Genomic DNA, 26,582 nt, shown 5'->3' with positions numbered 1-26,582 from the left:
ATGAGTTGGGATTATTTTTTTTTTCCATGAGGAACTACTTTATCTCCTAATCCCTGGCACAATGACGTGGCCAGCACAGTAGAGGTTGTGGTGGATGGAGCAGCCCATGGTACCCCTAAGGAGCCCTGCAAGGAACTAGCACGGCTTCAGGACTGCAGACTTGCCTGCGAGATGCCATCAGGGATTAGAGCTGATCCAGAACCAAAGAAAAATTGATCTATGAGGTAAAACTGACATCAAGATTTCCTGACTTTTCAAAGGCAAAGATGGAGGGGTGGTGGAGCCAGGAGGAAGAGGATGGACTTGGTAAAGAGAGCATCACCAGCTGCACAGCACAACCAGCAACCCCCTTCCTCCAAAGCCTCAGATAACACCAACCCCTCATCGGAGGCTTGTGACTGTTTCTCAAGGCTTTAGCATCATCTGAGCCGGCACCTGTCACTGCTATTCAGCATTATTGTGAACTGAGCAAATTATTTTCAAGAGTGACCTTTGGCTTGGCATAGCCTGGCTGGCAGATGGAGCAAGGAGCCCTTCAGCCCAGGAAGGAGCAGTCCCAGGGGAGCCCAGCGTTCCGTGACAGTGAGGCCTCTGCTGCCGAGCGAGAGGTCAGCCGTGCCCTAAAGCAGGGGTAGGAGCAAGAGAGAAGTGTTTCTGAATAAGGTGGAACAATCTAATTATCCAATTATCTTCTTAAAATCCCAGAGAAGGACTTCCCAAGGCATGCGACTGCCCGAGTCACCTGAGGATACCAAAGTGCTGCTCTCATCAAAGACCCTGGGATACAACTGGCACTTCTACACTTCTCAGGAGAGGGAAAGCAAAGTACATGAGGTGCCCAGAACAACCTGGGTGCAGAGGTGACACTGCTGCCCCCTGCTCTGCTTGCTCAGCCTGGCTCCCACAGCTCCAGCTAGCCTACAGTCGGGGCAGGTCATGCCCATGGAGGAGAAGAATGAAGGCTTTTGAGGGGAGGAGGGTCAGAAGACAATGTTTATGGCTGAGATGTCTCAGGAGGGTCACTTAGTTTTGACAGATGCTAAATGCTCTCCAAAAAACGGGCAGATCTAGTCAGTACACAGAGGACCTCAAGCCACACCAGGCAGATCATCACACTGCCTTTCCTTCCCAAGAAGAGTCAAGGTCATGCCACTCAAATGCAACGGCAGCCACTCAGCTGCAAACTCCAGGTATTTTGGGGTGCAGGCCCAGGAAACGGATGTTGCCGCCTTTCCCCTGTTTCCTTGCTTGTCTAAAAGATGCCTGAGCTTTACATTCCTCTTGCAGCAACTGCTTACACATGTGTTATATCCAGGTCAAAGCATCTTCAGATTTTTTATCTGAAGTATGTCAAGTTTCCTGAAGCTGCTAATGACTTAAATAAATCCCAGTCAGATGTCTTTTCCAAACTCTATGAACTAATACCAACTGACACTTGGTTTGAAAAAAATAACCCCAACTACTCACATCTTCATTAGATAGATGAGGACAAAATTATGATCAATTATTTTCCCTCAGATGCATTTCTCTCGTGAAAAACTAAATCAATCTGTTCATTTAGCAAATGAGACGCAACAAGGCATGGAGTGCCGAGGCTCCAGTGGGCAGGAGCACAGGCAGAGTCTGCTGTGCTCTGGGGATGGGCACTGCACAAACATCTCTGCCTGTCACTAACTCAAGAGCCCTCTGACAGCCACCCTGAGGTCCTCAACCACCTCAAATCCCTCTGAGAGCCACCTCAAGGGACAGAGCCCACCCTGCCCGCTGCCAGGCCTTCTGGAGAGGAAAGGGCCAAGTGGATCTCCAGGATGATAAGACAAAGTTCTCCTACACAAAGATGAGGGGTCTTATTGCACCTTAGTGCCCCTTTCAGTGATTCAGGACCAACACCAGACACAACAGGGAGGTTTTTTGAGACCTTCTAAAGGTGTAGGTCTGATTTCACCACTAAGCACTCAATTTACCCCAACTATGGATGTAGCCAGAGGTCTCACAACACCCTTCCCCTACGCTACAGTTAGAAAAACATAAAATAAAGAGCAATTGATTGCCATCTGACAGCTCCTGTACCTCTCTCCTCAAACCATGACAGCCTAGATCTGCTCACACCCAGTATCAAGACTTCGTGCATGTAATGTTGGAAAAGGGCTGGGGCAGCCCAGCAGGGAGACAGCTACAGAAAGGCAATCAAAGCAACTGAATTACTGCTACTGTAATAGTTATAATAAAGAATTTGGACAGTCAGGATATTTCCACGGTACTTACTGAATGCCAAGGAAGCACAGCTTTGATTTAGCTAAGCCTGTTTTTCACAAAATGAAGCTTAGGGTAAACAAGACGTGACTTCAGTATGTTAAAAGTGAAGATTATTGCTCTATTCTGGTGTATCAAATGCAAAACCAAGTAGCATTCAGGACTGCTGCATAATCAATCCTACACAGCCTGGTGACTGTAACACCCACGTCATCCACAAGTTCAGGTGGTCTTGTGGCAACTGAGTCATTAAAATATAAGTGTCTATTCACAATAAAAGTTTAAATATCCTGCTTTAATCTGAACTATTCTCCATGGGTACAAGTAACAAAGAACTATACTAGGAAGACAGAGAAAGATAAAAAAGAAAGGCTTTTCTTTGTTCCTGCTGTGTACTGAGTGCAGTCATTCTGCAATCTGTTTGTAGTGCATTTTTCTGTTCCTTTGCAAAGTTAGTCCTGGATGTGCACAAGAAATAGAGTTGCCATCCAGTGGGAAGTGTTGACCTATTGCAAACTGCTGCAGAATCAGAACAGGAAGATGAAAAGTTTGTGGCATGAAAAATTCCGAAAATTTACTGCACAGAAATGTCAAAACAAAATGTGTTTGGTAGGAATGAAACAATCCAACTTGTTGGCATGACATTTCTCATTTTAAAATACCACATCAAATTGGTATTTCAGAAAGACCAATACCATTTCACTTTGAAACGCTAACTTGCAGCAGCATTCTTCATTCTGATTTTCTCAGATATTTTTTTTTAAAAACAGTCGGTTCATTGGAAATTGCTATTGTTACAACACTCTTCCTTTCTTCTGCAGAGCTAGAAAAACATGGTGACCTGCTCTCATCAGCTTGTTGTTTGTGTGAAAAGTCCATGTAGCAGTGGAAGAAAAAAAAAAAAACTATTCTGGAACATGGAAACCAGTGAAACTGTAAGAAGTGTTACTGTGTGGCACTTGCAATTATATTAACTACACTTTCTGAACTGACTAATATTCCAATAGTCACTGTTGATTTTGCCATGCTGTGAAACAGATATTAATTTCCTGCCTACAGACAGGCACGCAACTGCATTTAAAAGAGACACACATAATGACATGCTTTGTTTGCACTCACAAATCAGGGATATTTTAAGCAGTCTCCCCAAGCTGGGCCTTTTATGTGCACAGCTACCTGGTTTGAATATGTAACCATGAGGGTTAAGGATGTACAGTCAAGTGGAAGCAAGCACACCACACCATGTCCTACTGAATTATTTCACGGCAACCATGAAGAAGCAAAGGATTGTTATCCTCCCCGTTTTATGGATGGGAACACAGAACTTACTGACATGCCCAAAATCACAAAAGTGAGTTTTGAAGCTGTGTGTATCTTCAGTGTCTTGCTCCAAAAAGGAAGCAAGGCACATGTGCCTGCTCTTGGCTCTAAAATCTCTTAGGCTGTGCTTTTGAGAACATCAATTCATACAGCTTTTTCTTGTCTTAATGAGACTGAAAAAACTGAGATCATCCTCATGAAATCCTTGCTAGTTTAATGGGCAATCCAATACTGAGAGAATGCAGACTATGAAGTTACAAATGCCACTGCGACTCAGTCCATTCTGAAAGAAAAAAGGCTGAGAGATGACAGGAAGTTATAATTCTCTTTGCCTTTGATCTGTGCAGTGTGGTGTTCCTAGGCAGTGGGAAGAGCTCAGCATAGGCTCCTATGCAGATGAGTGGGACACACTGTCCTGTGGCTCCTGCACCAGTCCCTGCGGCTGCCCAGAGCCTCCACGAAGGTCAGGTGGAGCTGCCAAGGTTTAATGACAGGCTGCCTAAGAGAAGACACTGTCAGAATGGGTAAATCCTCCAACAGAGCTTTAGCAACCTTAAGAAATCATCGTGAAGCTGCCCCCACGGCTTCTTCCCATCCAGCATTACAGGAATACACAACACATCTTACCTGTGCCTTTGGCACTGTGCCCTTGCTGCTGTTACAAGAAGTTAAACTCAGGATGGGGAACTCCTGGTCTTCAGACTTGTGTGACTCCAGGCAGCTCTGCCTTTGCCTGATGATCCCAGTCTGATAGAGTGATTCCTCGGGAATCCTGTGGGAACAGCGTGAAAACAACATCATACTGCCCCACACACAGGGAGGCTCAGTGGGGTAAGGTTGCACCATTTCACCTTCAGAAAATGAGGGGTGGCAAGATCTACCACAATATTGACAATACTGAAGCACTGAGAGCAGCACGAGGACAGGGATGCTGCAGAAGCAGCACTCAGAGATGGATGGCTGACCTTTATAAGAGGAAAAAATAAATAACTGCCCAAGGCAAACAGAGGAGTCAGGAGTAGGCTGTGAGCAGCCTTCAGCTTACAGGAGAGGGGAACTTTACAACAAACTGTCACAGAGCCCTGGCACTGCACGTGAATGCTGCTGTGCAATGCCACATGTGGAAAAAAAAAAAAAAAAAAAAAAAAAAAAAAAAAAAAAAAAAAAAAAAAAAAAAGGTAAGAAAATGGCTATAAATCATCATTTTCATTTTCACACAGTGATTCTGCACTCAGCTATTGCACCAGCAGGTCCCTGAAGGTATCTCCAGAATTTTACCATCCTTTCTTAGGATGGCTCCTGATAGGGATCAGGGGAATTAATGCAATGGTTTCTGGTGTAAATTGGCAACTAAAAGATATCTGTGCAAAAGCAACAATATTTACTAAAGCATTGGGCTAGAGGCAAGGCAGAGACATCTGAATACAAGTCATAAAATCCTACAGTGAATGGTTTCACAACAGAGAAGCCTTGAGTGCCACAGAACAGTGTGAAAGGACTGGAAATTAGGTGCTTGTTTAGTAAGTAGGAGTCATTAAGTACCAAAACACCCCTGCAGATGCTATGGTGGATTTTCTGCCTTGGGATACTTTTGTAAGGAAATTCTCTTATTTCCCTACACAACCTGTTCCACAGATTGGGCAGGAGGATATCGAATGAATTCCTGAGAGCAAATGGGAATAACTGGTGCTTTGTCCCTCACCAACCCTGCAGCAAAGAGCTTGGAGGAAGCGGGTATCACAGATTATCCCAAGCTGGAAGGGACCCCCAAGGATCTCCAAAGCCCTGCAGTATGTCACACTGTGAGCAAGCTGTGCAGCACAAAATTCCCTCTGCCCTTCTGTGAAGCCCAAGGGAGGGAAGGAGCACCCCACTGGCCTGCTGGACGCAGGTGGAGATCGCAAATCCGTACCGAAGTTCGGGATAAACGTTTTCCAGGTACCACTTGAAGCTGTGGCATTTCAACTTCTTCCGCAGCTCCACTCTGCTCTGGATGCTGTGGGAAGAAAATATCACAGAGATACAATGGAAATCATGAAGGTGAGGCCCAACACACCAAGCAGGGAGGATGACAGAAACCCATCAGAAATGCACAGACAGCAAATGCAAGAGCATCAGCAGCTCTGTTTCTCTCTGTATGAGCTTGAGCAGTCGTTTTGATCCGTCTCTTTGGAGGTCTCTCTTACCATTTCACTTGGTAAAATGGCACGATGACATATTGTCATTTTAACAAGGAATCTGGAGCTGAGAAGGTTCTTGGAAGAGCACAGTCATTTAAAAATTATTAGTAAAAAAATGTATGCTGTCTACTATAACCCCTACCTGAACATATTAATATACTGGGAAATTAAAATATGCTGTTTGCTATTCTAAGTTACTCTTGGTTTACAGGACTACAGGAGGCCTTGATTTGCAAGAGCACCGAAACATGCTGGTAAGCCAGCAGAAGTTAATCACACAGTGAAACACTTTTCTTTTATTAATCAGGACAAAATTTCTGCTGAAGGATCATGCTGTACAGTGACATTTTCAAAACTCCAGCTCCTCCCTGGGCCAGCCTCCAGCTGTGGGGTGGTTATGAGCTGGCTTTTATGGAATAGTCAGAAGCCTCCAGTACCTCCTTTTCACATAGGTTAACTTCTCTGTACCCTAAGCAGAGGACAGAGCTGCTACTTCATTCTGTGCTGATGGATGGGAGGAGAATATTAATTCAGAGGAAACAGGGGAGTCCCAGGACTTAAAATTATTTATCCTGGAAACTGAAGAGTCATCACAAGGAATTCAGGTTTGGACTCAGAGCCCCTTGGAGTCTAAAGGAAACTTTCTAAGGCAAAGAAGAACATGTGAAAATGAGAAATGCAACACAAATATTTACAGTCCTCCTGACAGGGAGGCATTTTTGACTCCTCACAGAATGAATGTCAAACTCCCTGCACACAAACACTTGCTGCCTTCCAATAAAGCATCAACAGGTCAAAAATTTGATGCTTTTCCTGCCTGTCAGCTGCCACCAACACCTCTGGACTCTCCTTACCAAACTCCACTATGGGATCAGAAGTAGCCCTGTGTTATGCCAAGGACAGGACAGAGGCAGAGGGGGTTTTCCCCCACCTGGATTTAGTTCACTGGAATAAACCAGCACAGCATTTAAACTGGCAGTTTATTCACCTCACTGCTGTAGCACGTGCCTATCATCAGTATTTTACTATCACTACAGAAACAACACAGGTGTGTTTCCACAGCAGGGAACATCTCTGTGAGCACCCACTGCAGCAGGCAGGGCCCAGGCAGGGCATGGGCAGAACAGGAAGAATCCTTACTTCCCAAAGGGCCTCCCCTGGGCTGCGGGCCGGGCGGCGTAGTAGTACTGCTTGAACTCGTCCATCCACACCTCGGCCGTGCGCTTGGTGTTCCTGAGGGAGGCAAGGGGACACGCTGAAACCAAGGGGGCCTCCAAGGTGACATCCTCCAGAATTCACCAACTGATCCATCCTGCCCTCCTCCCACCCTCAGCCTGGTCTTCACCCAAGCCCTCTCTGAGCCAGCCCATCCCTCACTACTACAGAAGGTACTCCTTTCTTCCCATTACTCAGGGACCAAACAAAGCTTGGATGAAGAATTCACCATTTCAAACACAGCTGGATGCTTTGCATCCACCAGAGTCAGAACTGAAGGTTATCTTAAGCATTATCTCCAAGGCAGGAATGCCTAGGGTTTTATTTAGTGGCTGGGATGGAGCTCTGAAAAGTTTACCAAAGATTTGCAAGTATTTCCTTTGTTTCAGTCCTGAATGGACTCTCCTGCTTTGCACTCCTGGATTTCATTGAAGCAAACCTCAGCATTCAAAACTTAAAGAGAAAGTGGCCCTACCACAGTACTGCAGCACAAATTCCACTCTCCCACATCAGCCAGGTGTCTGCAGAAGGTTTCTGAACCTCAGCAAATCTGTTGGCTTCAGATGGCTCTAACTCCTCTTGCAAATGGATTTCCTGCTCCGTGCCTATCTGCCTGTCCCTGCCCAGATCAGGGGAGTCCTCCAGTCTCCTCCTCCAAGGCAGGCCAGTGTCTCCAAGCTATTGCCACACCACTAAGCAGGTGCTGTAGGCAGGCTCTGGATCCAGCCAAGCCCCAGGTGCCCAGAAAAGGATTACTCTGCACATGAAGCCAGCACTACACTGGAGCCTGAGCTGTCTCTCACACTGAAGTAGGGGTTCTGTGGAAAAGCAACCAGTATCTGGCAGAAAGGTGGAGATATATTTTGCTAACACCTCTATTTAAACAGAAGTGCTGCAGAGCATCAGGTTGCCAGGAGCTGCTTCTCTTCTCAGTCTATACACTATAACACTAAGGCTGATGGATACCCTCAGGTTAATAACATCCCAGCTCCTGATGCCTACAGGTACTTTTCTCCTGACTGATTCTCAGTTTCTTGCTGATTCATGGGCTTCCTCCTTTCTCTCTCTAAGGCAATAGTCTAAGTGCTCTTGCTCAAGAGATTACTAAATCAGTGTCTACATCTGTACCTAACCTTCCCCAGTGTGCAGGGCTCCTTTGTGTGGCTTCCTGATCTCATTTGAGTTTACAAGAAACACGGGGATAAGTGCCAAGGCTCACACCCAGGCATGACACAGACGTCCCCGAAGTCCCCAGAGGCCTGTGCCTGGCAGGGAGTCAAAAGAGCTGTACCCATTCAAGTTCCCCTTGCTCCTCCTGCAGGTGATGCAATGCAGGCACCACCTTTTCACTCAGGTTTGCAGTGACTCTGACAGAGGAGATTTTGCCACATCCCAGGCCCATCTGAAGTGGTCTTGCTTCACTACTGAAAGCAAGAGCCCTCCTAGTGATTCTCAAATTTGTGCCCTGCTCCTTGATGTTGCCCTGTGCCGGTCACTGCTATCCCCTTCCTGCTCCACCCACTGTGGGGCTGGAAATCACACATTAGGTGCTAATAAGAGGTGTCATTTGCACTCCCCCTTGTCTCAAGCAAAGCCTGAGGAAGCTGCAGAGAGCCTGGGTCAGCAGTAACCTGTGGCAGATACCTGGGTCTTCACAAATGCTGCTGGCTCCTTCTGACAGTGGGAAGCCCACACTAAAAGGAAAGCCTGCTGTGTAAGCACTCACAGCTGCAGGTTAGCTCAGAAACAACCCTGCATTTACTCTGAGTGCCCCCAGTGCTTTTCTCTGTCATTCACTTAAGCAACAATGTTCAGCCTCACACTCTAAAAATGGAGGAAATCCTTCCTGACCTCACTAGCTGCTCTGATCATCTTTCCCATGCCTATTCCCACTTCTGGATTTCCTCCTTCTTTGCCTAGGATGTTTCCAGGATCTTAGCCCATTTCAGGCAGCCCTTTCAGTACCTGATTCAGTCTGTGTTCCTGTGTGTGAGGAGAGGTGCCCTTCAGCTGGTATGCCCTGGCAGTCCCTTCGGTGTCCATGCCAGCCAGGTGCAGCCCACTGCTGCCTCTGCTCAGGAGAGGACACTAGCCTGGAGACAGAGCCACCCTCTCCAGCAAGATGTGTGGCTCCCATCCCGGAGAGACACTGGGAACCAAATTTTCTGGTTCAGCTGAGCCACACTGAGCCCTCAGCTAAGGTCACTGGCTACTGACAGTTGTTACTGGCAGCCTGATTTCAGGTCATCATAAATGTATTCTGATGACCTCAAGGTCTAAACCATTTGATGTCCCAGCAGCCAGCACTTAGGGATGTGCTGGGGACGTCCCTCCATTTCTGTGCTGATGAAAGCTACCATATAAATGTCCTATTTCTGTCATACTCTCGACACTGGAGAAATCCTATGGGACAGCTGTATTGACTTACATTTTTTTCAGCTCAAGAAATTCCAGCCCAAGGATATTTCAAAGTTTTCCAAACAAACTTTCCTGCCTGTCTTCTCTGCTCCCCCCACCCCCCCTCTACAAGGCTGATTCACAAAAAAACCAAAGCAAGTGCACTTACTTAATGTATGTATTGGCATTTCCCTCTGGAAAGACGTAGGGATGTTTCTTCCGGAAGACGTGCCCAACACGGCTGCAGGGAATGATTTCCAGGCTCCCTCCACACATCCACACACGGAAAGAGATTTCTGTAAGAGAAGAAGCTTCAGCACTTTGTCTTTCTGTCCTAGAGCAGTCTGAATCCTGGTTTTAGCTCTTACTTCATCCTCTGCAACATTAAACTGGGGTAGATCAGTTACCAGATAGGCTTTCCTAGGCACAACAGCCTTAAAAGCGCATTTCGAAGCTTCTTTGCAAGCTGTTTGAAGTCGGTGCACTTGAAACCTGCCTCTAGCACAGCAGGTGCAATCACAATGGTGAGTGTGAGACCGTAAGCAGGTCCCTTTTCGTACACTGCAGAATCCTCTCACCAGTTTTGTGCCTCCCTTATTACTTCTGCACTGCCTGTTTCAGAGTCACTTCCCTCCAAAGGGCTCTCAAGTTCAGCAGGAGAAGCTATGAATTCTCTCCATTAATGACTACAACTATCATTATCTTTATGAATCCACCATTGACCCTGCAAAGTGAACAGAGAGCCGTGCATCCATCGCCTGTCCCAAAATGGACAGGAGCTTACCCTGCCAAGGTACTTGGGCCTTGAGTGCCAATGCTGCAGTCAAGTAAGGCACACACCTTCACACAAGCAAAGGTCAGCAGTGGCAAGGATTATCCCAAAATCCTGGATAAATTGTCAGTATGGGAAATGTCTTCCAGTCACTCCAAACGACTCTATGGCTGGCCCACAGGGCCCTTCTCAAGGAAAATGAGCCTGTGGCACAATTGACACCAGAAGTTATAAAGCTCTTGGCAGGGAGCTGGATGAGGTAGGAAGGGTAAGCAGCATGGCTGATCTAATGGGTCCATCTGGTCCTGATGCTTATGAAGCTATGAATCTGTAGCTCTATTGTCAGAAGTCATGCTCAGACAGAACCAGTGTGGAAAAGAAATGAAATTAAAATGAAAAGGCTTCTGCAGTTCTCTGAATCCTATTTTATCATCTGTTGACAGTGCAGAGCTATATGTAGCATGTATCTACTTCAAAACTAGTAATTCCTTTTCACACATACCTTCCTCATTTAACTACAGAATTAAGACAGGAGAACACCCATTGTCTTTGCCAGCTTCTGCTCCCAGCAGTCCCCTCATATATGCCAGCACAAGGATGACTCGTCCCCAGGTCGGATGCTGGCAAGACAAGCACCTGTGGCAGGAACTGGGCAGTGCCAACAGGACTCCTCTTCCTCCAAGGGCAGGCACTGCTGGCTTACAAAGCTTCCATCCCTCCAAAAACAGCTCACAGCTTCAGGAAGCAAAGGCCAGTTGGAGCCTGGACCACCAAAGCCCTCTGAGCACACACAGCTCAGCCCTGAGCTGCTGCAGAGGTGAGAGCCAGGTTCATGATGCTCCCATCCCGCTCCCAGCACACCCACCCGCTCCTGAGCTAATGGAAAGGGGAGGCTGACACAGCTGCAAAGCCTTCTTGCCTTGATGCCTGTGTCCAAAATTCAAGGCTTTGATCCCATCCCCAACAGCTGGCCCTGGCAGCAGGGACAAGCAATGGCAGGGGTGGGAAAGCACAGCAGAGAGCAGTATTCCTTCCCAGAAATTCCCTCCCCTTCCCTTCACTGTTGTGTTTACATGCAAGAGCTGCCAACAGCAGCTGGAGCCTCACCACTTTCCCCAGTGCTGGGTAATAAGAGGCCAATAAAACATGCCCTTGTGTCATGTCCTGGTGCTATATTGGGAGCAAGCTTAATCACAGCTGCAGGGAAATGAGATTATGGCAGGATGCGGCCACTCTAAGCCACTGCTCTCGGTTCTCGCACATGGCTGCTGCTGTCACTTGTCTGTGTGTTACAGCACTGGCCACTCTGCTGGCACTGCTGTGTCAATCACAAGGGCACCTGATACAAGGGGACAACCAGCTGAGCAGCTGTGGAGCACAGCGTGGCTACTGCAAGCTGCCTTCCCCTCCTTTGGTCCTTCTGCTCAGCCTTGGAGAAGAGCAGCTCCCTGGTGTGCTGAAAGGGAAAGACTCGCACCATTCAGTCCTTGCCAGGTCTTTTTAAAGCCTAGTGAAGAGGTCATCTCTGTGTATTGTGAACTGGAATGAGGATGCCGAGGAGTCTGAGCTCTTTGCTTCAGGCTAGCTGCACCCTGCAGAGCCTGCTCCAGGTACAGCAGAAACAATAAAAGCACAAGTTTCCACAGGGAGGGATCACCCATGGAGCCATCCATGGCAGGTAACAAACAAGGTCTCCGGACACGCAGCCAAGAGCTAAGTGTCCCAAGGGAAGGCAAATTGAAGCACCAACTAAAGCATGGTACAGGGTCAGCTCAGAGGAGCCCGGAGAGCAGGAAGCAACAGTGTGCTTCCCTTGACCCTCAAGAGATGTTGCCAGTGCACATGGACCCTCCAAGTGACCCTCAGGAGGGGTGTGAGCAGTACATGTTGGGGTGTGCTGGACTCGGCCCTCATTCAGCAAAATACCTCTAGCACTACTTGCTAGCCTGCAAGTCCTTCCTGCCATTGCTCATCTACAGGGAATTCAGTAAATTTAAGATGCAAAACACCTACGGTGTCCTCCTTCAAAGCCAAACACGCTCACTTTTGTTCTGCCTGAAGCCTCCAGCCCCCTCCAGCTGCCCCATCAATAACATTAAGGGCAGCAGCGCTGCTCCTCAGGACCAGAGTCCTGCACCTCCTCAGGACTGAGCTACCAGGAAGAGCATGGTTCACTGCAAATGACCAAAACAAGCAGGTCAGCTCCTGCTGTCCATTTCCTGCTCAGAGCTGGCCGGGGCCAGCAGGGCACAAAGGAGAGATGGGACACACTGTCCTCGACTGCCACAACTGCAGGAGATGGAGCTGTGAGCCAGACATGCTTCTGCCCCCAGGAAGATGGGCAAGTTAGCATCTGCCCTGCTGCTATACAGACCTACACTTTGTTGTTGCAATGTTAACCTTGATTTTGCTTTCCTTTGTCACACGAGGCCGTGGTATACCCCGCAGCACTGCCAGTGCATGTTTGGTCAGGACCAGTCTCCTGGGGCATAGCACCAGTAAGGGAAACCTCTCCTCTGCAGGCTGGGCCATAACCAGGCATAAGGAGCACAATGCCTGCTGTTACAGGGCATGGGACAAGCTGCCAGGATGGAGCTTCCCCCAAGAGCAGGCTTGGGGCAGTCCTGTCACTGTTCATCTCCCAGGAGCAGCTCCTGCTGGCTGCTGTCAGAGACATATGACAGAGACAGACAGCAGGTCAGGCACAGCATGGCAGCTCCTCTCCTGCTCTTCTCCTGTCTAGTTCCCTTCTTCAATGCTTTGTTTGGGCTGTTGATCCATCAGGGGAGGTGGGAGGGCTGCCACTCCCCTCCCAGGTTTCCTCACAGCCACTCCCCTCAGATACTTTGGGTCAGTCCAGAGGCAAGACACCTTCCCACAGAGAGAAAGCATGAAAGAGTGAGATTCCTGCTGCATAACAAGATAGAAATAAATAAAATATATTTAGAGGGACAAGGCATGTGAAGGAAACACCAGTGCCAGGCAGCGGATGGATTACTGCAAGGCAGCAGCATCTGCTCCCTTGGATGACTGACAGCATCGCTGTGTATGTTGAGACACAAGAGCCTTCCTTCCTGGCTAGCCCCACTCCCCAGAGGTGCAAGCTATTAAAGCCAGGTTCTGATCTGTCTGCCTGACATCGAGTGCCTCCCCCTTCTTTCCTGGGTACAATCTATTGTTCTGATCCACAGCATCACTACAGCTTAAAAGGGAGAACAGCCCAGCCCCATCCAGCTCTGCTTGACAAGGGGACAAGGGACAGGCTGTTGCCTCTTTTATGTGCCCTCTCAAGTGTGCTTGCAGGAGATTTCTTTATGTCCACCTTGTCCCACGATAAGGGCCAGAGGTGACAGAATTCAGGTGAGCTCAACCCTTTTTTTTGGTGCAGGAAAAGTGATAGTATCAGAGAGAGCCTGGCAGCTCTCAGCCACCCAGGGACACAGGAATGGATAAGGAACCCCGGTACTCTGCCACCTGTTTGCTGTATGCTGATGGAGCTACAGTTTCAGGTACTCTGCAACCTCAAGGAGGGACTGATACTTCCGTTCATAGCTTGGAAATGCTGTCATTAATGGATTAAGACAAATTCTTTCCTTTATTAAGGAGAAAATAAGATCAGGAAGGAATAGAAGGGTGCATGTAGTGTTCTCTCATCTGTTTGTAACACCAAAGCTGAAAACTGTGTGGTTGAAGGTATTTACCTAGAGGAAATCAAAGCAGCACGGAAGGCAGGCGGTCCCAAGCACCAACAATTGCGTGCTTCCCATCATTTGTGGTTGCTGGATCTCTTGCTCTCCTAAGACCACAACCTATGAATGTAAATGAGGGAAACCACCCAGAACATTCAAAGTGAAGTCTGAAATGACCTTGTATCCATCCTGCATGACTCAGAAAGGGAAGCCAATACAGCAAGGCATAGGAGGATGAAGAACAACTCACCAAAGTTCTCCCCACCCCAGATGTCCATGGCACTGTCGTACTTCCCCAGGTGGTTGAACCAGGCCTTGTCGATCACAAACAGCCCCCCAGCAATGATGGGTGTCCTGAAGAATGGACAAGGAGAAGAGGACACACTCTCAAGCACTGCTGCAGCACCTGGATGCACCAAAGCAGCCCTTCCCTTTGCCTCCTCTTCCATGACCAGGACATCACCTTCTCACCAAGAAAAGGACAAAACACCCCAAAATGCATCTGAGCCTTTCTTTCAGCTGCCTTGGTGTTTTGCTGCCAATCATAAATTGCCTGGCACTTAATGACTGGCTAATGCACCCGTCAGCACAACTCCTACAAGCCCAAAGTTGACAGCCCTGATTGTAGGCTTCAGCATCAAAAATGCACTTAGCACTCAGGGGTTATTCACTCAGACGGGCTTTTTGCCTGGAGCCAGCCTATTAAGAGCACCATTCCACCGGGGAGAGGAAGGGAGAGCCAATTCAGAAGGGCTTTTTAAAAGCCATCACTAGCTGTGTGATCTTTATTTCAAACCAGGGTTATTTTTCTTTCTTCAGATTAGCTAAGAAAACTGCACAGAGAAGGCCCGTGGAGGAGGGGAGGGCAGACCCAGAAGATAGCTTAAGGAGACTTGCTGTTTGCTGGCACAAGTCCCATCTCCATTCAATTTGAGACAGTGTGGATGCCTCAGTATAGGCTTGGGAGGAGCTGGGGTGATGGCTGTGCCCAGGCTAATCTCCACAGTGCCCTACACTGCAGAGTGATCAGGAATGCAAGGCCAGCCTGTGGGAAGCAAGTGAGAGCTCCTGTTAACAGCAGCATCCTATGGAGAAGCAGTGCTTTTCTCCCCTGGGAGCCTTCTGAGGCCCTGAGCTTCCCCCAACACTTGAGGGTTCTCCACACCTCACATCTGGCTGGGGCTGCAGACACCAGCACCAGGCTTGCTGCCAGCAGAGATTTCCAGCAGAATGAAGGACCCCCTCCATCCCATGGCATGAGGACAGATGGCACCTCCTCTCCTGTTCAACTTTGCTCTCTCCCCTGCACGTCCCCATTTCTGAGGAGTCTTCAGTGAGGTACAGAAGATCAGTGCTGATCTGGGAAGGCTGGACTAGACACCAAGTTTATCATGAGGACACTGCCTTATTTTTAAATGGTAGCTGAACTGAGAGAAGCAGTTTGCTACAGCACTGGGCTTTTTCCCTAACCATAATCCTTAGCACTACCAAAACCCCAGTAACCACAAATACACCTCTTCCACCTTTGTGGCATTCTCAGGCCTCAGTGTTGGAAGGTGAAGCTGTACTGCAAAACCCAGGCCAGCCAGGAGCTCACTAGAGGTACTAGAAGTTCAGAGATGTCCTGGAAGAGATTGCATACTGCTGTGGTGCATGGGGACACGCGTGAGGTCACATGAGAAGCCTGTCCTGCCCCTCATTACTCGGGTGCTTCCTTCCCCCTCCTGACTTACTTAATGGGCTCGGTGGGATCAAGTCGTTTGGCTTTCTGCTCCGGGGAAAGCTGCTCCCATTTGAAATGCAGACTCCAGTCAAAACCTAAAACCAGAGTAGAGAAGTGCCATGGGGAAATTAGAAATTGATATGGATTAGGAGGCAACGCAGGCTGCAGAAGCTGTGTTTGATGGAACATTTTCCCCACTTTCAAATTACTTAAGCCACAGAGATGCAGCTCTCAAGAGAAAAGTCCAATGCCTAACATATTTTACCACTACATATGAACAAGAAACAGCACATTGCATTACAATTTCAAAGTCAAGTGCTCTAAAGGCAGAAAAAGTCAGAATTAAAGCTGCTGCTGAAACCTAGTCTCCCTGTGCACATAGAAGCACGCCCTGATGGATACTGTGTGCTCCAAATAGCACAGGCATACTAATACAAGCACTACACTTGCATCCTCCAGTTGTTGCCTAGACATCTTCCATCTCCTCCTGTAGCTCTCAGCGCTGCCCAGGGTGCCCTTGACGTGACCCTTCTTTCCTGCTTGACTGCCTCATCCACTGTAGCAAGCACAGTGCTCACGCCACACCCACCTGTGTGTGGAGCAGCCTGGGAGCAGCCAGCAGCAGCACTGAGCAGTGCTCAGGTGCTTTTTTGTGAGGCAGAAGGAGACAGAGGTGTGGTGCAAAGGCCAGTGCACACTCCCGCCACGGAATGGATGCCCCCAGGACATGCACAAAGCTTGGACTCACCTCCCCTGAGGTCTGAGGAAGCTGCCACATAGGCAAAAGTGTCCAGGTTGATGATGTCAATAACGGGACTGACCACTCGGGTGGGATCCTGCAAAGGAGATGCAAAAACACCTGTGAGTTCAGATGACACCATTCAAAATGGGCAAGGGGCTCCAAACTCCTGGAGACACCAAGTGCCTGGAAACATTGGTGTCATTTGGTTTTGCCAGGGACAAGTGTCCCTTACTGCCTCCTCTTCCTCAGACTGTGCCTGTACATGGCAGCTGTCCGGGCTGGATGCAAAGCTCCTTCTGCCTTTTACAAATGCACCAAAATATTCCCCTTTCACTTCCCTTAAATACCTTTAACTGGATTTCAGAAGTCAAGTGACAAACAGGCAATTGAAATGACAGAGGAAAAACACAGCCAAATAGCTTAAATATGGGTATTTTTTTAAATGCACCAACTATGGCAGTATACTTAGTTTTACCGAAGTTGGGAAAGGGTTAAAAAAGAAAGACCTGATTTATTCAAAATAGTTGGTGGTGATTTAATTAACATCTTGTTATGGGCAAAGAGATTATACAAACAGTTATGAACAAAAATATCTACAGGAGGAAGAGACTCTGACAGCTTTGACTGGTCTCTTATCTCCCTTTTTCTTTTCAAAAATCCCAAACTCCAATTATAGCTCAAACTTCAAGGTTTTACCCTCACCAGATCAAATTGTTTTTCACAGCTATACAAAGCAAAGCATCTGAGCACACTCAGGCTTGCTCTCTCACTGGGGAAAGACTTTGTTTTAGAAATTAGTCCTGATAAAGAATTCAAATACAGCTGTAGGAAGAAGCAACCAAAGGCCATGAGCTGGGAGCTGGACTAGGGCTGATTTTCCAATTGAGCATGACAAATACTTGGTATTTCCATAACAGGGTCAAGCCAGGGGTCTCACCATCACTTTCTGTGAGTCAAACATCTCACTGAAAGGGCAAAGTCTGCTGCACCTCTGTACTGCATGGGGAAACACAAGCCACATCCAAGTACGGTGAGCCTTTCAAACCCACCAAATCCATCGTGGCTGCTGCACAGTGCCCCCCAGGCTGCCATAGCTCAGCACAGCCAAGCATCTCTTAACTGCCTGAGGCTAGAGGGAAGGTTTTAAGCAAAGAATCTGCTTTGTGTGTAGAGCAGTGCAGGGAAATGATTGCATCCACTCACTTAAAACCTGCCCCTCAAGCATCTTACTGGTGAGCACTCCTAGCTAGCTGATGGCCACCCCCAGTTTCAATTCCAGTGCTACTCACTGCATGGCACAACGTCTTGTAAGAAAATCCCCTTCACATCTGGGCTGAGAGCACTACTGCAAGATGCTAACCTTGAAGAGTGTTGTCTTCTTCCTGCCTCACTTTCCCTGCCATGTCCTGGGAACATATATTTTTACTCAGCTTTCATTAAGGTCTCTCTGACCCTCAAAAGAAAAGCACAGCATGCTCAAGAGCACAGGGCTGTTGCTATGATTTATTTTGGGCTGAGTACCCGATCTTATTATAGGCAGCTTCATCTTTCTGGGTTTTTTTGCTACCCACCCATACCAGGGCATGTTAATATTAACAACACCCAAACCTTCAATTCTCTCTCACAAACCTGAGAATTCATTTCTGCAATGCCATTCTCAAACACAGCAATGTACAGATCTAAACTAACAGGAAAAAACTCTGAAAATGGTCCTGAAGATAACAGATATATTTCAGCCTTGGAGAAGGACCTTGGCTGCAGCGTGGCTCTCAGCCTCTACATCCTGACCTTGTAATGGACAACAAAAAGGGCAACAGTTGCTCCTCTGGCCCCATAGCAGGGTTAGGCAAAGATTAGGCAGGCTGCCCTTCATGTGTCTCCTTTTTCCCAGGAAAGCACCAGACTGGTGGTATTTGAGCTGGTAGTGGGGAGTCACCATTCATTGGTTCATCCCAATGCCATTTGCAAATCCAGTTTTGGGCCGAGCTTGTTGAGTCATACTGTAAAAATACCTCGGGATGGATAAATACATTTTTAGAAAAGTTACTCAGTTGAAATGCATCATTAATGACTTCAGAGATATTTGCTCCATAAGTAAAAATCAGAGCCCAGGCCCACGTGCTCAACCACGCGTTTGCAAACATGTTGGTGTGAGACACTGACCATCACTGCTGCTCCCTGAGACAGGCACCCTCCCAGGCACAGGGCTGAGATCCCCCAGCCCTCTCTCTTTCCCCCACACTCCATCGCTTGCTCTTCCTGCTTGATTCCAAATCCATACGCTGGTTACGTGCTGCCCACGCCCACCAGTGAGCATCAGCCTCGGGTGGGGGAAATCATCAGCTGCTGGGAAAGCTCGAGGTGGAGCTTGAGGGGCACCTCCACATGGCTGCATGGTGGCACACACTTCCCACCATGGAAAGAGGCAGGAATAGCTGCTCTGGCTGAGAAAATAAGAGAAGCAAAGAGCAGAGTGGCTGGGCTGTGGTGGCAAAAGTGATGGGTGTGCCTTGAGGCACTCACCGCTCATACGCTTGGAACTTAAAGCACATTAACTCAAAACAGACTGTTCCTGGGAGCAACCGAGTGAGAAAATGCTCCTCCTAGGCAGCTGATCCTCATGGAGCAGTTGGACAGGGAGCCCACCTCTAGAGCACAGCCTGAAGGTGGCAGCAGTAACATTTCATACACTTCACTGAGCAATACCTTAACCCGGCTGGCAAGGATGGGTACGGTGGGCCTGGAAGAAGGAGACTGAGGACTCTGCCCTTATCCTGCAGCTTCTGTGAGCAGTTAAAAAGCAGGCAAACGGGACCCCTCTGGCTTTGCAGGTTCCTCAACACTCTTTGTAGTACATCTCCCCTGATGCCTGAGGCTGCAAGATACTGGGCAAGGTCAGGGCAGCATGAGCAGCACTGCAAGCTTACAGACTGCCTTACTTCCTTCCAGCTGGGGAAAAATTCAATCCAGAAGAGTTCACAGAGGTGATGTGTGTGTTTGATGCTGCATTCAGACCACAAGGCACTGAAACTCCTATGGTGATGCTGCACATGGCATTCACACTCACCTACCCCATGGAAGCTGGATATGGGGCACCATCCTGCAGCTGTGGGAAAGCAGATCTGCCAGCCCCCTTCCTGCTGCCTTCGATGCCCTTCTCCTGACAAAGCACATCAAAAGCTCTGCCTGGGAAAGAGGAAATTGCTCTGGATATTCCTCACTGAAGTACAAGCAGGGCTTTGGCAAAGAGCAAGGAATGCCTGCCTTTAAAAAGCAAAGAGGAACAAGTGATGCTGTGAAGTTTAGTAGTAAATCCCACCCTGGACAGGCCAGCCATGAGGCTCCAGTGGGATATCACAGCATGTGCTCTCGTAACTCCACTGGAGCCATGATCGATGATACGAACAGACCATTTCCATCACATTTCCATCTATCAGCAGCTCTGTGGCCCAGCCTGCAAACCGAGGTTGGGACCTCTCCAGTGCTGGCTGTGCTGCAAGGGCCAGCAGCACCGACTGCCATCGCCCACGTGGAGGGACCTGACCTGGTGCTGTGCCCCCCTTGCTTCTGGTCCCATCGCTGACACACAGAGAGGATGCACAGCCCAGCCATCACAGCTGTCACATCTGCAGGTGTGAAAAGGTGTGAAAAGCCTTAGGTGAGTGGCACTGTGAACACCAGCCAGGCAGGTTTTTCCATGACCCACCACCTCAGCATTGCCTTGCTCCTCAGCTGCCCTTATGTCTATGCAACTCAGGAGTTATAAAATTGCTGAGTAATTAACACTTGCCATCAGGAGCCAGAGGTGTAGCAAGGGTGAAGGACCGAGGCACAGTGAAGAGAAAGGATGGTGCATCCACACCTGAGCTGAAAGCTTCAATCCCAGCACTCTGCTGCCAGCAGGTCACGGCCACAGAGCTCCCCTGACTCGAGTGACAAGGCGCCAGCAGCCTCTGTGTGCACGTCTGGCAAGAGAGTCGCCGCCAGAGAAAGGCGAATGTCATTGTCTGCTCCGAAATCAGCAGAATTTAAATCCTATTAAATCAATTTATTAGCGCTTAATTTGCATGAAATTAAATTCGGCCCCTATTCAAGGAGCCATCACTCCCTTAAATCATCGTCACATGAGCCTAATTAAAATCTCTGCTGGAGCACTGCCCACGTATTCCCCTATCACCACTCAACCTGTGCTTGCCAGTCAGGGTCCCACTGCCCCGGGAGACACCTTGTCCCACCCATCCTCATGCTCCCCCAGTCACACAGACACCCCACCTGCCTGCTGGGTGGAGGAAGACCAGAAAAGGCCACTTTGTACCCCAAAGGCTTCTTTGTATCCCTTACTGGGATGCTTGCATGCAGCTGGTTATGGTTGGATGGTCACACCCACTGAGAGGAAGAGGAGGGGGACATCGGGATGCATCCCCTGAGGGTGACTCTGGTCTCTCAGGAGCACTCACCTCTTTGATCCTCTGCAGCAGAGGGAGCAGCCAGTCCTTATTCACCTCGCAGTGACTGTCCAGGAAGGTCAGGACACCGGCTTTTGCCACGTCTGCCCCTCGGATTCGGGACCGAATCAGACCTGGTCAGGGACGCACCATGTCAGCTGCTGCCCAGATGGCTGGGTAACATCCCCAGCCTCCTCGTGCTTCTCCTGGGTTTTAACCTGCCTAAATCCCATCCAGATAAAACATGGCTCAGGCTCATTGTCTCCTTTCCAGCGCTGCAAGGTATGCCAAGCATTTCCTAAGATCCCCAAAGAAATAAATGGCTCCACCAAGGTTACTGATTTATGACATTTATGCCAATACGTAGTTTGCATAATTAATTCTGCTGTCACCTTTTGGGATAAAACATGACTCAAAATGCTTTCATGATCCTCTGCAGGCAACAAATCTAACACAGATGTGAGGCAGTGGGGAATGGGACAGAGAAGTTGAGGGTAGAAACACCCTGTACCAGAATAAAGCTTTTCTCAGACTACTAATTTTTCCTGTTGCGACCCCTTCTGTGTCCCAGTGATCCCCGGATCTCTCTCCCACCCTGAGGGCACTGCTGATTTGCAGCTCAATGGGAACACATTTTCCACCAAGGAAAGAGGGTTGGCTTTTCAAGGTGCTTGACTTATCAGGGTCATGATGGTGAATTTGGAATCATTTGGAGATGGGAATGCATTGCTGCACACATCAAACAAGAGGAGAAACAGGTGACTCAAGGGGAGCAGAACTTCTTTATGAAGCAGAAACAGTGGCAATACAAGGGGACATATGGGCAGATGAAGAGAGACAGGATTTCAGGGAGCAGCCACACATCAGGTTCATGCAGGAGGTCACTGACTTTCGTACTAAAATTCCCTAGGGGAGAGGGGTTAAGCAACAGCGTCTGAGCTGGAGAGGGAAACACATGAACAAAGCCTGGAGCATCCAGAATTTGCCAAGGTCTCCTCCTGCAATGCAGACTTGTTCCTGTATCTCTCTCTGTGACTCCTAAGATCTTGTGAGTAGGTATGTTCCTCTTCACCCACCCCTGCCCTTCCCAAATCCTGGCAGCCCCTGGGGGATACAGTTTAAGTGATGTACTCAGCAAGGTAAGGTTAAGTTCCCACACTGTGACTGATTTATAGAGCACCAATAACTGCAGGTCTCTCAAGTACTGGAGATGAGCACACACGTACCCCCATAAGACAGGGAAGAAAGGTGAGAAGGAGCTGCAGGTCTATGGAGATCTCCCTTAATCTCCTACCAAAGCAGGACTGTCTCTTACACCCATGGGGCCTGATGCCGCCCTGTCACCAGGCCTGCAGAGCTGAAATCCTTTGTGGAAAGAATCCACAGAGGAAAGAACCTTTTCCACTCCTCAGTCTCCTCAACCCAACATCGACCTGGATGCACACCTTGGATTTGCAGCACCAAAAATCTTATTTGTTTTTAGTTATCCTAATACTGCAAACTAGGATTTGAAACATACATTCAGGCTATGGGGAATAGGGAGATGTCTCCAAAGGTTGCCAGCAGCAGTCCAGTAGGACATGCATTCATCCTCCATATAGTCCTTCTTAATCTCCCAAATATAATTAATTATTAAAAAAAAAAAATCCCACAGAAGCAGCAGGAGCAGATCTTCTCTCTTTCATTAGAGCTAACATCTTTACAAATAAGACCCGGGGCTTTGTTTTGCCTGTTCTAATTTTCTGGCTAATAAGCTACAGCTGAGCCTCACTGGAAATCTTAATATTCCCATCTTTTTCAGTGAGAGAAGGGAAGATCCATTTCAAATCCCAGCTCTTTATCACATTTTCTTTTATCAGGGCCCCCCTTTATTCCCAGGAGCCACTGACCTCCTGGCTGACCACTGCATGGAGGTTCCCTGTGGCCCCATCACTGTCCCACCTCCCAGAACCTGTGTTTCCCACGTGGGCTGTGGGCAGGCAGCTCTTACCTTCCCGCCGTCCGTTCCGCAAGCACTTCACCTTGGGGAGCTGGCCCAGCAAGCGGCAGTCATCAGCTGGGGAGACACAAAGGGAGGACAAGTCACCCTCAGCCCCCACCAGTGGCTCTGGCAGCAGAAATGGGGACTCCTAGGAGAGACTGGGAGCAGGGAGAGGACCCTGTCCTGTTCTGGTTGATGGTCTGTTAGGGCAATGGCACTGCTGGGTCACAACAGCCTTAGCCCTCAGCTCGTGAAGCATAAATTGGGCCTGGCAGAGCAGCAGTTTTCATAAAACTAGTGTAAATTCAGCAGATTTACACTGAGAGCAGCTGAATTATGCTCTAAAATCAGCATAGAAAAGTTGTGGTTCAGGTCAGAATCTAAATTTCTGCACATTAATGCAAATGACTATTTTTGGTAGCTGCAAAGCAACGCGCAAGCTGTTGATGCGTGTCTGCCTGGAGGGGCAGGAGCTTCCTGTGGTGGCCTGGAGCCTTCAGTGAGGAGAAAGGGATGCTCAAAGAAAGCCCTGTGGAGCAGCTGGGTGCTCCTCATGCCCTGGGCAAGAGCTCCATGGGGCAGAAAGGCCTGACAACCACCTACATCTGAGCTAGTGAGGTCTTGCAACCCCACACACAGCCCTAGGATCCCTCCTCACCCAGATTTCTCCCAGCAAAGTGGAGGATGTCAGGTGTACCCATCACAGCCCCCTCCACCTCTACACACCCACACTATGACCTTCACAACACGTTCATGGCTCTCACCCCTCTCCCTCCTCTTCCTCAGCACTATAAACATAGAGGTGAGTGCCTCAGCCCCTCTGCCCAACCCTTGAACCCACACCCTCGAGTACTTTCACCCCTTCTAGAAATCCCTGTCAGCAAGAGATCACTGTACCCACACCCCTAAAAATTCAGGGACAGAGCTGGAATAGAGGAACAGGAGTGGCAGGGCTTGGCTACAGACTCACAGTGAAAATCTGCTGGGGATAGTGGGAACTCACGTGCTGAAGAACTGCATCCCAGTGAATAACAGGTCAGCAGGCAGAGAGAGGTGAGAAATGAGACTCAACTGGGCATGAGATAAAAGCACTAATTGCTTGGGCTGGGTTGCAGGGAAAAAACTGACCATGTGTGTGTAGTGCATTATGCAAATGCATGTATTTTATGTAAATGCATGCAGAGCAGATGCCAGCAGGCTCAGACTATCACAGCAAAGATGTCAGATAGCTGAGAAGCGCTGAGTAGCTGAGGGGCTGTCCTAAGTTACACAGGAAACAGGCTCCCCTCTGGTGCCCTGGGCTGAGTTAAAGCCCTGCTCCTTCTCCCTGGCTCACAGCACTTGGCATGCTGGGACAGGGGAGCTGTGCTCCTACAAACCTGACTCCTTCCTGGAAGGCAAGTGCTTTGCCTATTTAGCCAAATACCTGGCATTTACTTCACCCACAAAAATACTGCTCTGCTGTTCTCCAGGGCAGCTCAAGTCCCTGCACCTGTTCCTGTTCCCCATCACAGCCATTCTGCCAGTTCCCAGACTTGCCCAGCCTGCCTGCCCCGTGTGCTGGAGCTGCTCCAGGGCTCACCATAGTCACAGCAGCTCCTTCCCCTAGCTTCAGCAACTTCCCAGAGAGGTGTCAATGCCAAGAAGTGGGTCCTGTGTGAAATCTGTCCCTAATGCTCTCCGAGGCAGTGCCTATTTATAACATCCAAGAGCAAAGCCTAGATTTTTAAAAAGAAACCTATCTGGCTTTGTTTTCATGTTTGCAAGTAAACAGCTTTATTTTACAGCTCCTTGAAACCTAAGTGCCACAGACCACTCAGCCAGTTTATCATCCTTTTTATGCCTGAGACAGTGTTTTTGAGCACTTAGATCTTCAACTCTCCCATCCAACTAGGCAAGCTCTTTAGCAGGGGTGGTTCCCTGGGAACCCCTGGGGCTTCAGCTACCTTCTACTGGAGACCAGAGCTATTGATTTCCCTTGAGCCACGCTATTAACTGGGAGGGAACAGCAGGAGGATGTGGGCTGTTTGTGTGGTGTACAATGCTATTTATGGTGCACCTCAAAAATGGGAAAACCCATGCAGGGAGTCCTCTTTCCATTGGTAAAAAAGAAGGTGAAAAAAAAAAAAAATCAAGAGTTGCTGACCACCTACATAAATGCATGCAGAATGTACACATAGGGTCAAGAGGGTCAGACTGTCATTGTCCCATGGAATTCCAGTGGTGTCAACCCAGAACTGCTCCTGGCTGCAGCTGAAAGCCAGATCAAACACACCACAGCTGTGGTGGGATATAGCCGTGTAAGGACTGGAGTCACATCTGCTGGGCATAAAAACCATTTGCCAAGCGCTTTTCTTGCATTATTTTGGTGAGAAGAGGTTGGATCACCTGGAATTTGAATTCTATACATGGCGATGCTAACCCAGCACAGCAGGGTTTGCTCCCCACAGCTACAGAGCTTTAAATTTCCTTCCACTCCAGCGAACTCTCCCCTGTCTCAGTGCTAATCCCAGTCTCTCACAGGCATCTGGGCCCTTTGCTTTTAACAGGGAAAAAGGGTCACTTACGGTCATCACTGAAGTCATCCACGAGTATGATTTCATGGACGAGGTGCACTGGGGTGCGGTTCAGCACGCTAAGGAATGAAGAGAGAAAACCCATGACAGTGCTTGACCAACTTAACAACCCAGCAAATGGAGTGGAAAAGCCAAGGAACTGACCTCCTGCCAAAGCACAGAAGACCATGCTTGGATTTCCAGAAAGGATATACTAGATAAGAACCCAGAAACTACCCCCCCAGTAATCTACAGTGCCTGGCTATCAACTCTGTGTAGCCTGATCTAGGAGCTAACTGCTCTGTATTCCTTGGAAATAGCTGAGATTCACCCTTCTCACCTTTGTGAGCAAAATCAGAGCCCCACGTAAAGCCAGGAAAATCTGGCACTTTTTTTTTGTCCAAATTGCACCAAGATTCCTAACTGGGCTTACAGCAAAGTTGCCGTCACCTCTCCACCTCCTCTGGGGCTAATGATACGGTGTCCAGCGACAGCAGGGCCAACACAGAGAAAATTACCCAGCTCAAACCCATCTTTACATAGCTCACAGCTGTGGCAGGACAACTCCTGTTTTTATCCACAAGCTGATTGTCTCTCAGAGGCTGCCGAGAGGATAAGAGCAGGGTTGGAGCCCACCCAGCTAATGAAAGAGAGGCTGGAGGATGTGGTTCACAGCTCCCTCCATGTGGACAGACACTGTGAAACATGGCTCAAAGCTACAATTTTCCCTTAATTAAGCCACCAAGGGTTATTACTGTTATTATTAAAAAATCTAGACCTGTTCTGTCCCTTTCTCTCATGGTGCAGAGGTCATAGATTGGTTGTACTGGCTCCAGCAATTTCATCTCCAAATAAACACCAGTGCAAAAGTCACCCTGACACGTAAGACATGGAGTTGCAGTTGCTATTGCACACGCTTAAAATCCTGCCCCAGCAAAGGGTCAAAGCTGTCTGCTTGACAAAGAAGCCCCAGAGCATCCCAAAAGCCTCCTAAGTGCTTGAGTTAGACTTTGATAATGCCAGTCAGATTGTACAAGCTTTTACAGCATTTAAACTTCTTTGCCTTCATCCTGAGCATGGTTCCTTTTCCATAAAGCATTTAAAATCCCCCCAAATTTCAGATCTTCAGACCTCCCACTGGCACAGGAGGGCAGTCACCCAACTACCTAACAATCTTGCAGCCCCTGATCCCCTGTCAGATCCTTATTAACAGGTTGTCCCAGTCTCTCAAAACTCTTGCAAAAAATCCCACCTGGAAGTCTGGAAAAACCACATCCCTGGCCCAAACCACAGTAAGGAGAGCTACAAAG

General features: G+C 48.5%; 1 protein-coding gene across 1 annotated transcript in view; it reads right to left on the bottom strand.

Moving 5' to 3' along the window:
• GALNT14 (polypeptide N-acetylgalactosaminyltransferase 14) overlaps nt 1-26,582 on the bottom strand; it is an 89,591-nt gene that overhangs the window by 3,937 nt on the left and 59,072 nt on the right. Inside the window, exons 4-13 of the mRNA XM_053972484.1 lie at nt 25,285-25,352; nt 22,727-22,792; nt 20,749-20,870; nt 16,298-16,385; nt 15,560-15,644; nt 14,077-14,180; nt 9,535-9,661; nt 6,894-6,986; nt 5,486-5,569; nt 4,201-4,345 (exon numbers count right to left, since the gene is read on the bottom strand). Of these exons, the coding sequence (XP_053828459.1) occupies nt 4,201-4,345; nt 5,486-5,569; nt 6,894-6,986; nt 9,535-9,661; nt 14,077-14,180; nt 15,560-15,644; nt 16,298-16,385; nt 20,749-20,870; nt 22,727-22,792; nt 25,285-25,352 (982 nt within the window). The remainder of the gene's footprint in view (nt 1-4,200; nt 4,346-5,485; nt 5,570-6,893; nt 6,987-9,534; nt 9,662-14,076; nt 14,181-15,559; nt 15,645-16,297; nt 16,386-20,748; nt 20,871-22,726; nt 22,793-25,284; nt 25,353-26,582) is intronic.

This window comes from Vidua macroura, chromosome 3 (genome assembly GCF_024509145.1).
Source record: "Vidua macroura isolate BioBank_ID:100142 chromosome 3, ASM2450914v1, whole genome shotgun sequence".
Taxonomy (NCBI): Eukaryota; Metazoa; Chordata; class Aves; order Passeriformes; family Viduidae; genus Vidua; species Vidua macroura.
The sequence above is the reverse complement of the archived record's forward strand: the minus strand, read 5'-3'. Positions and strand labels throughout refer to the sequence as shown.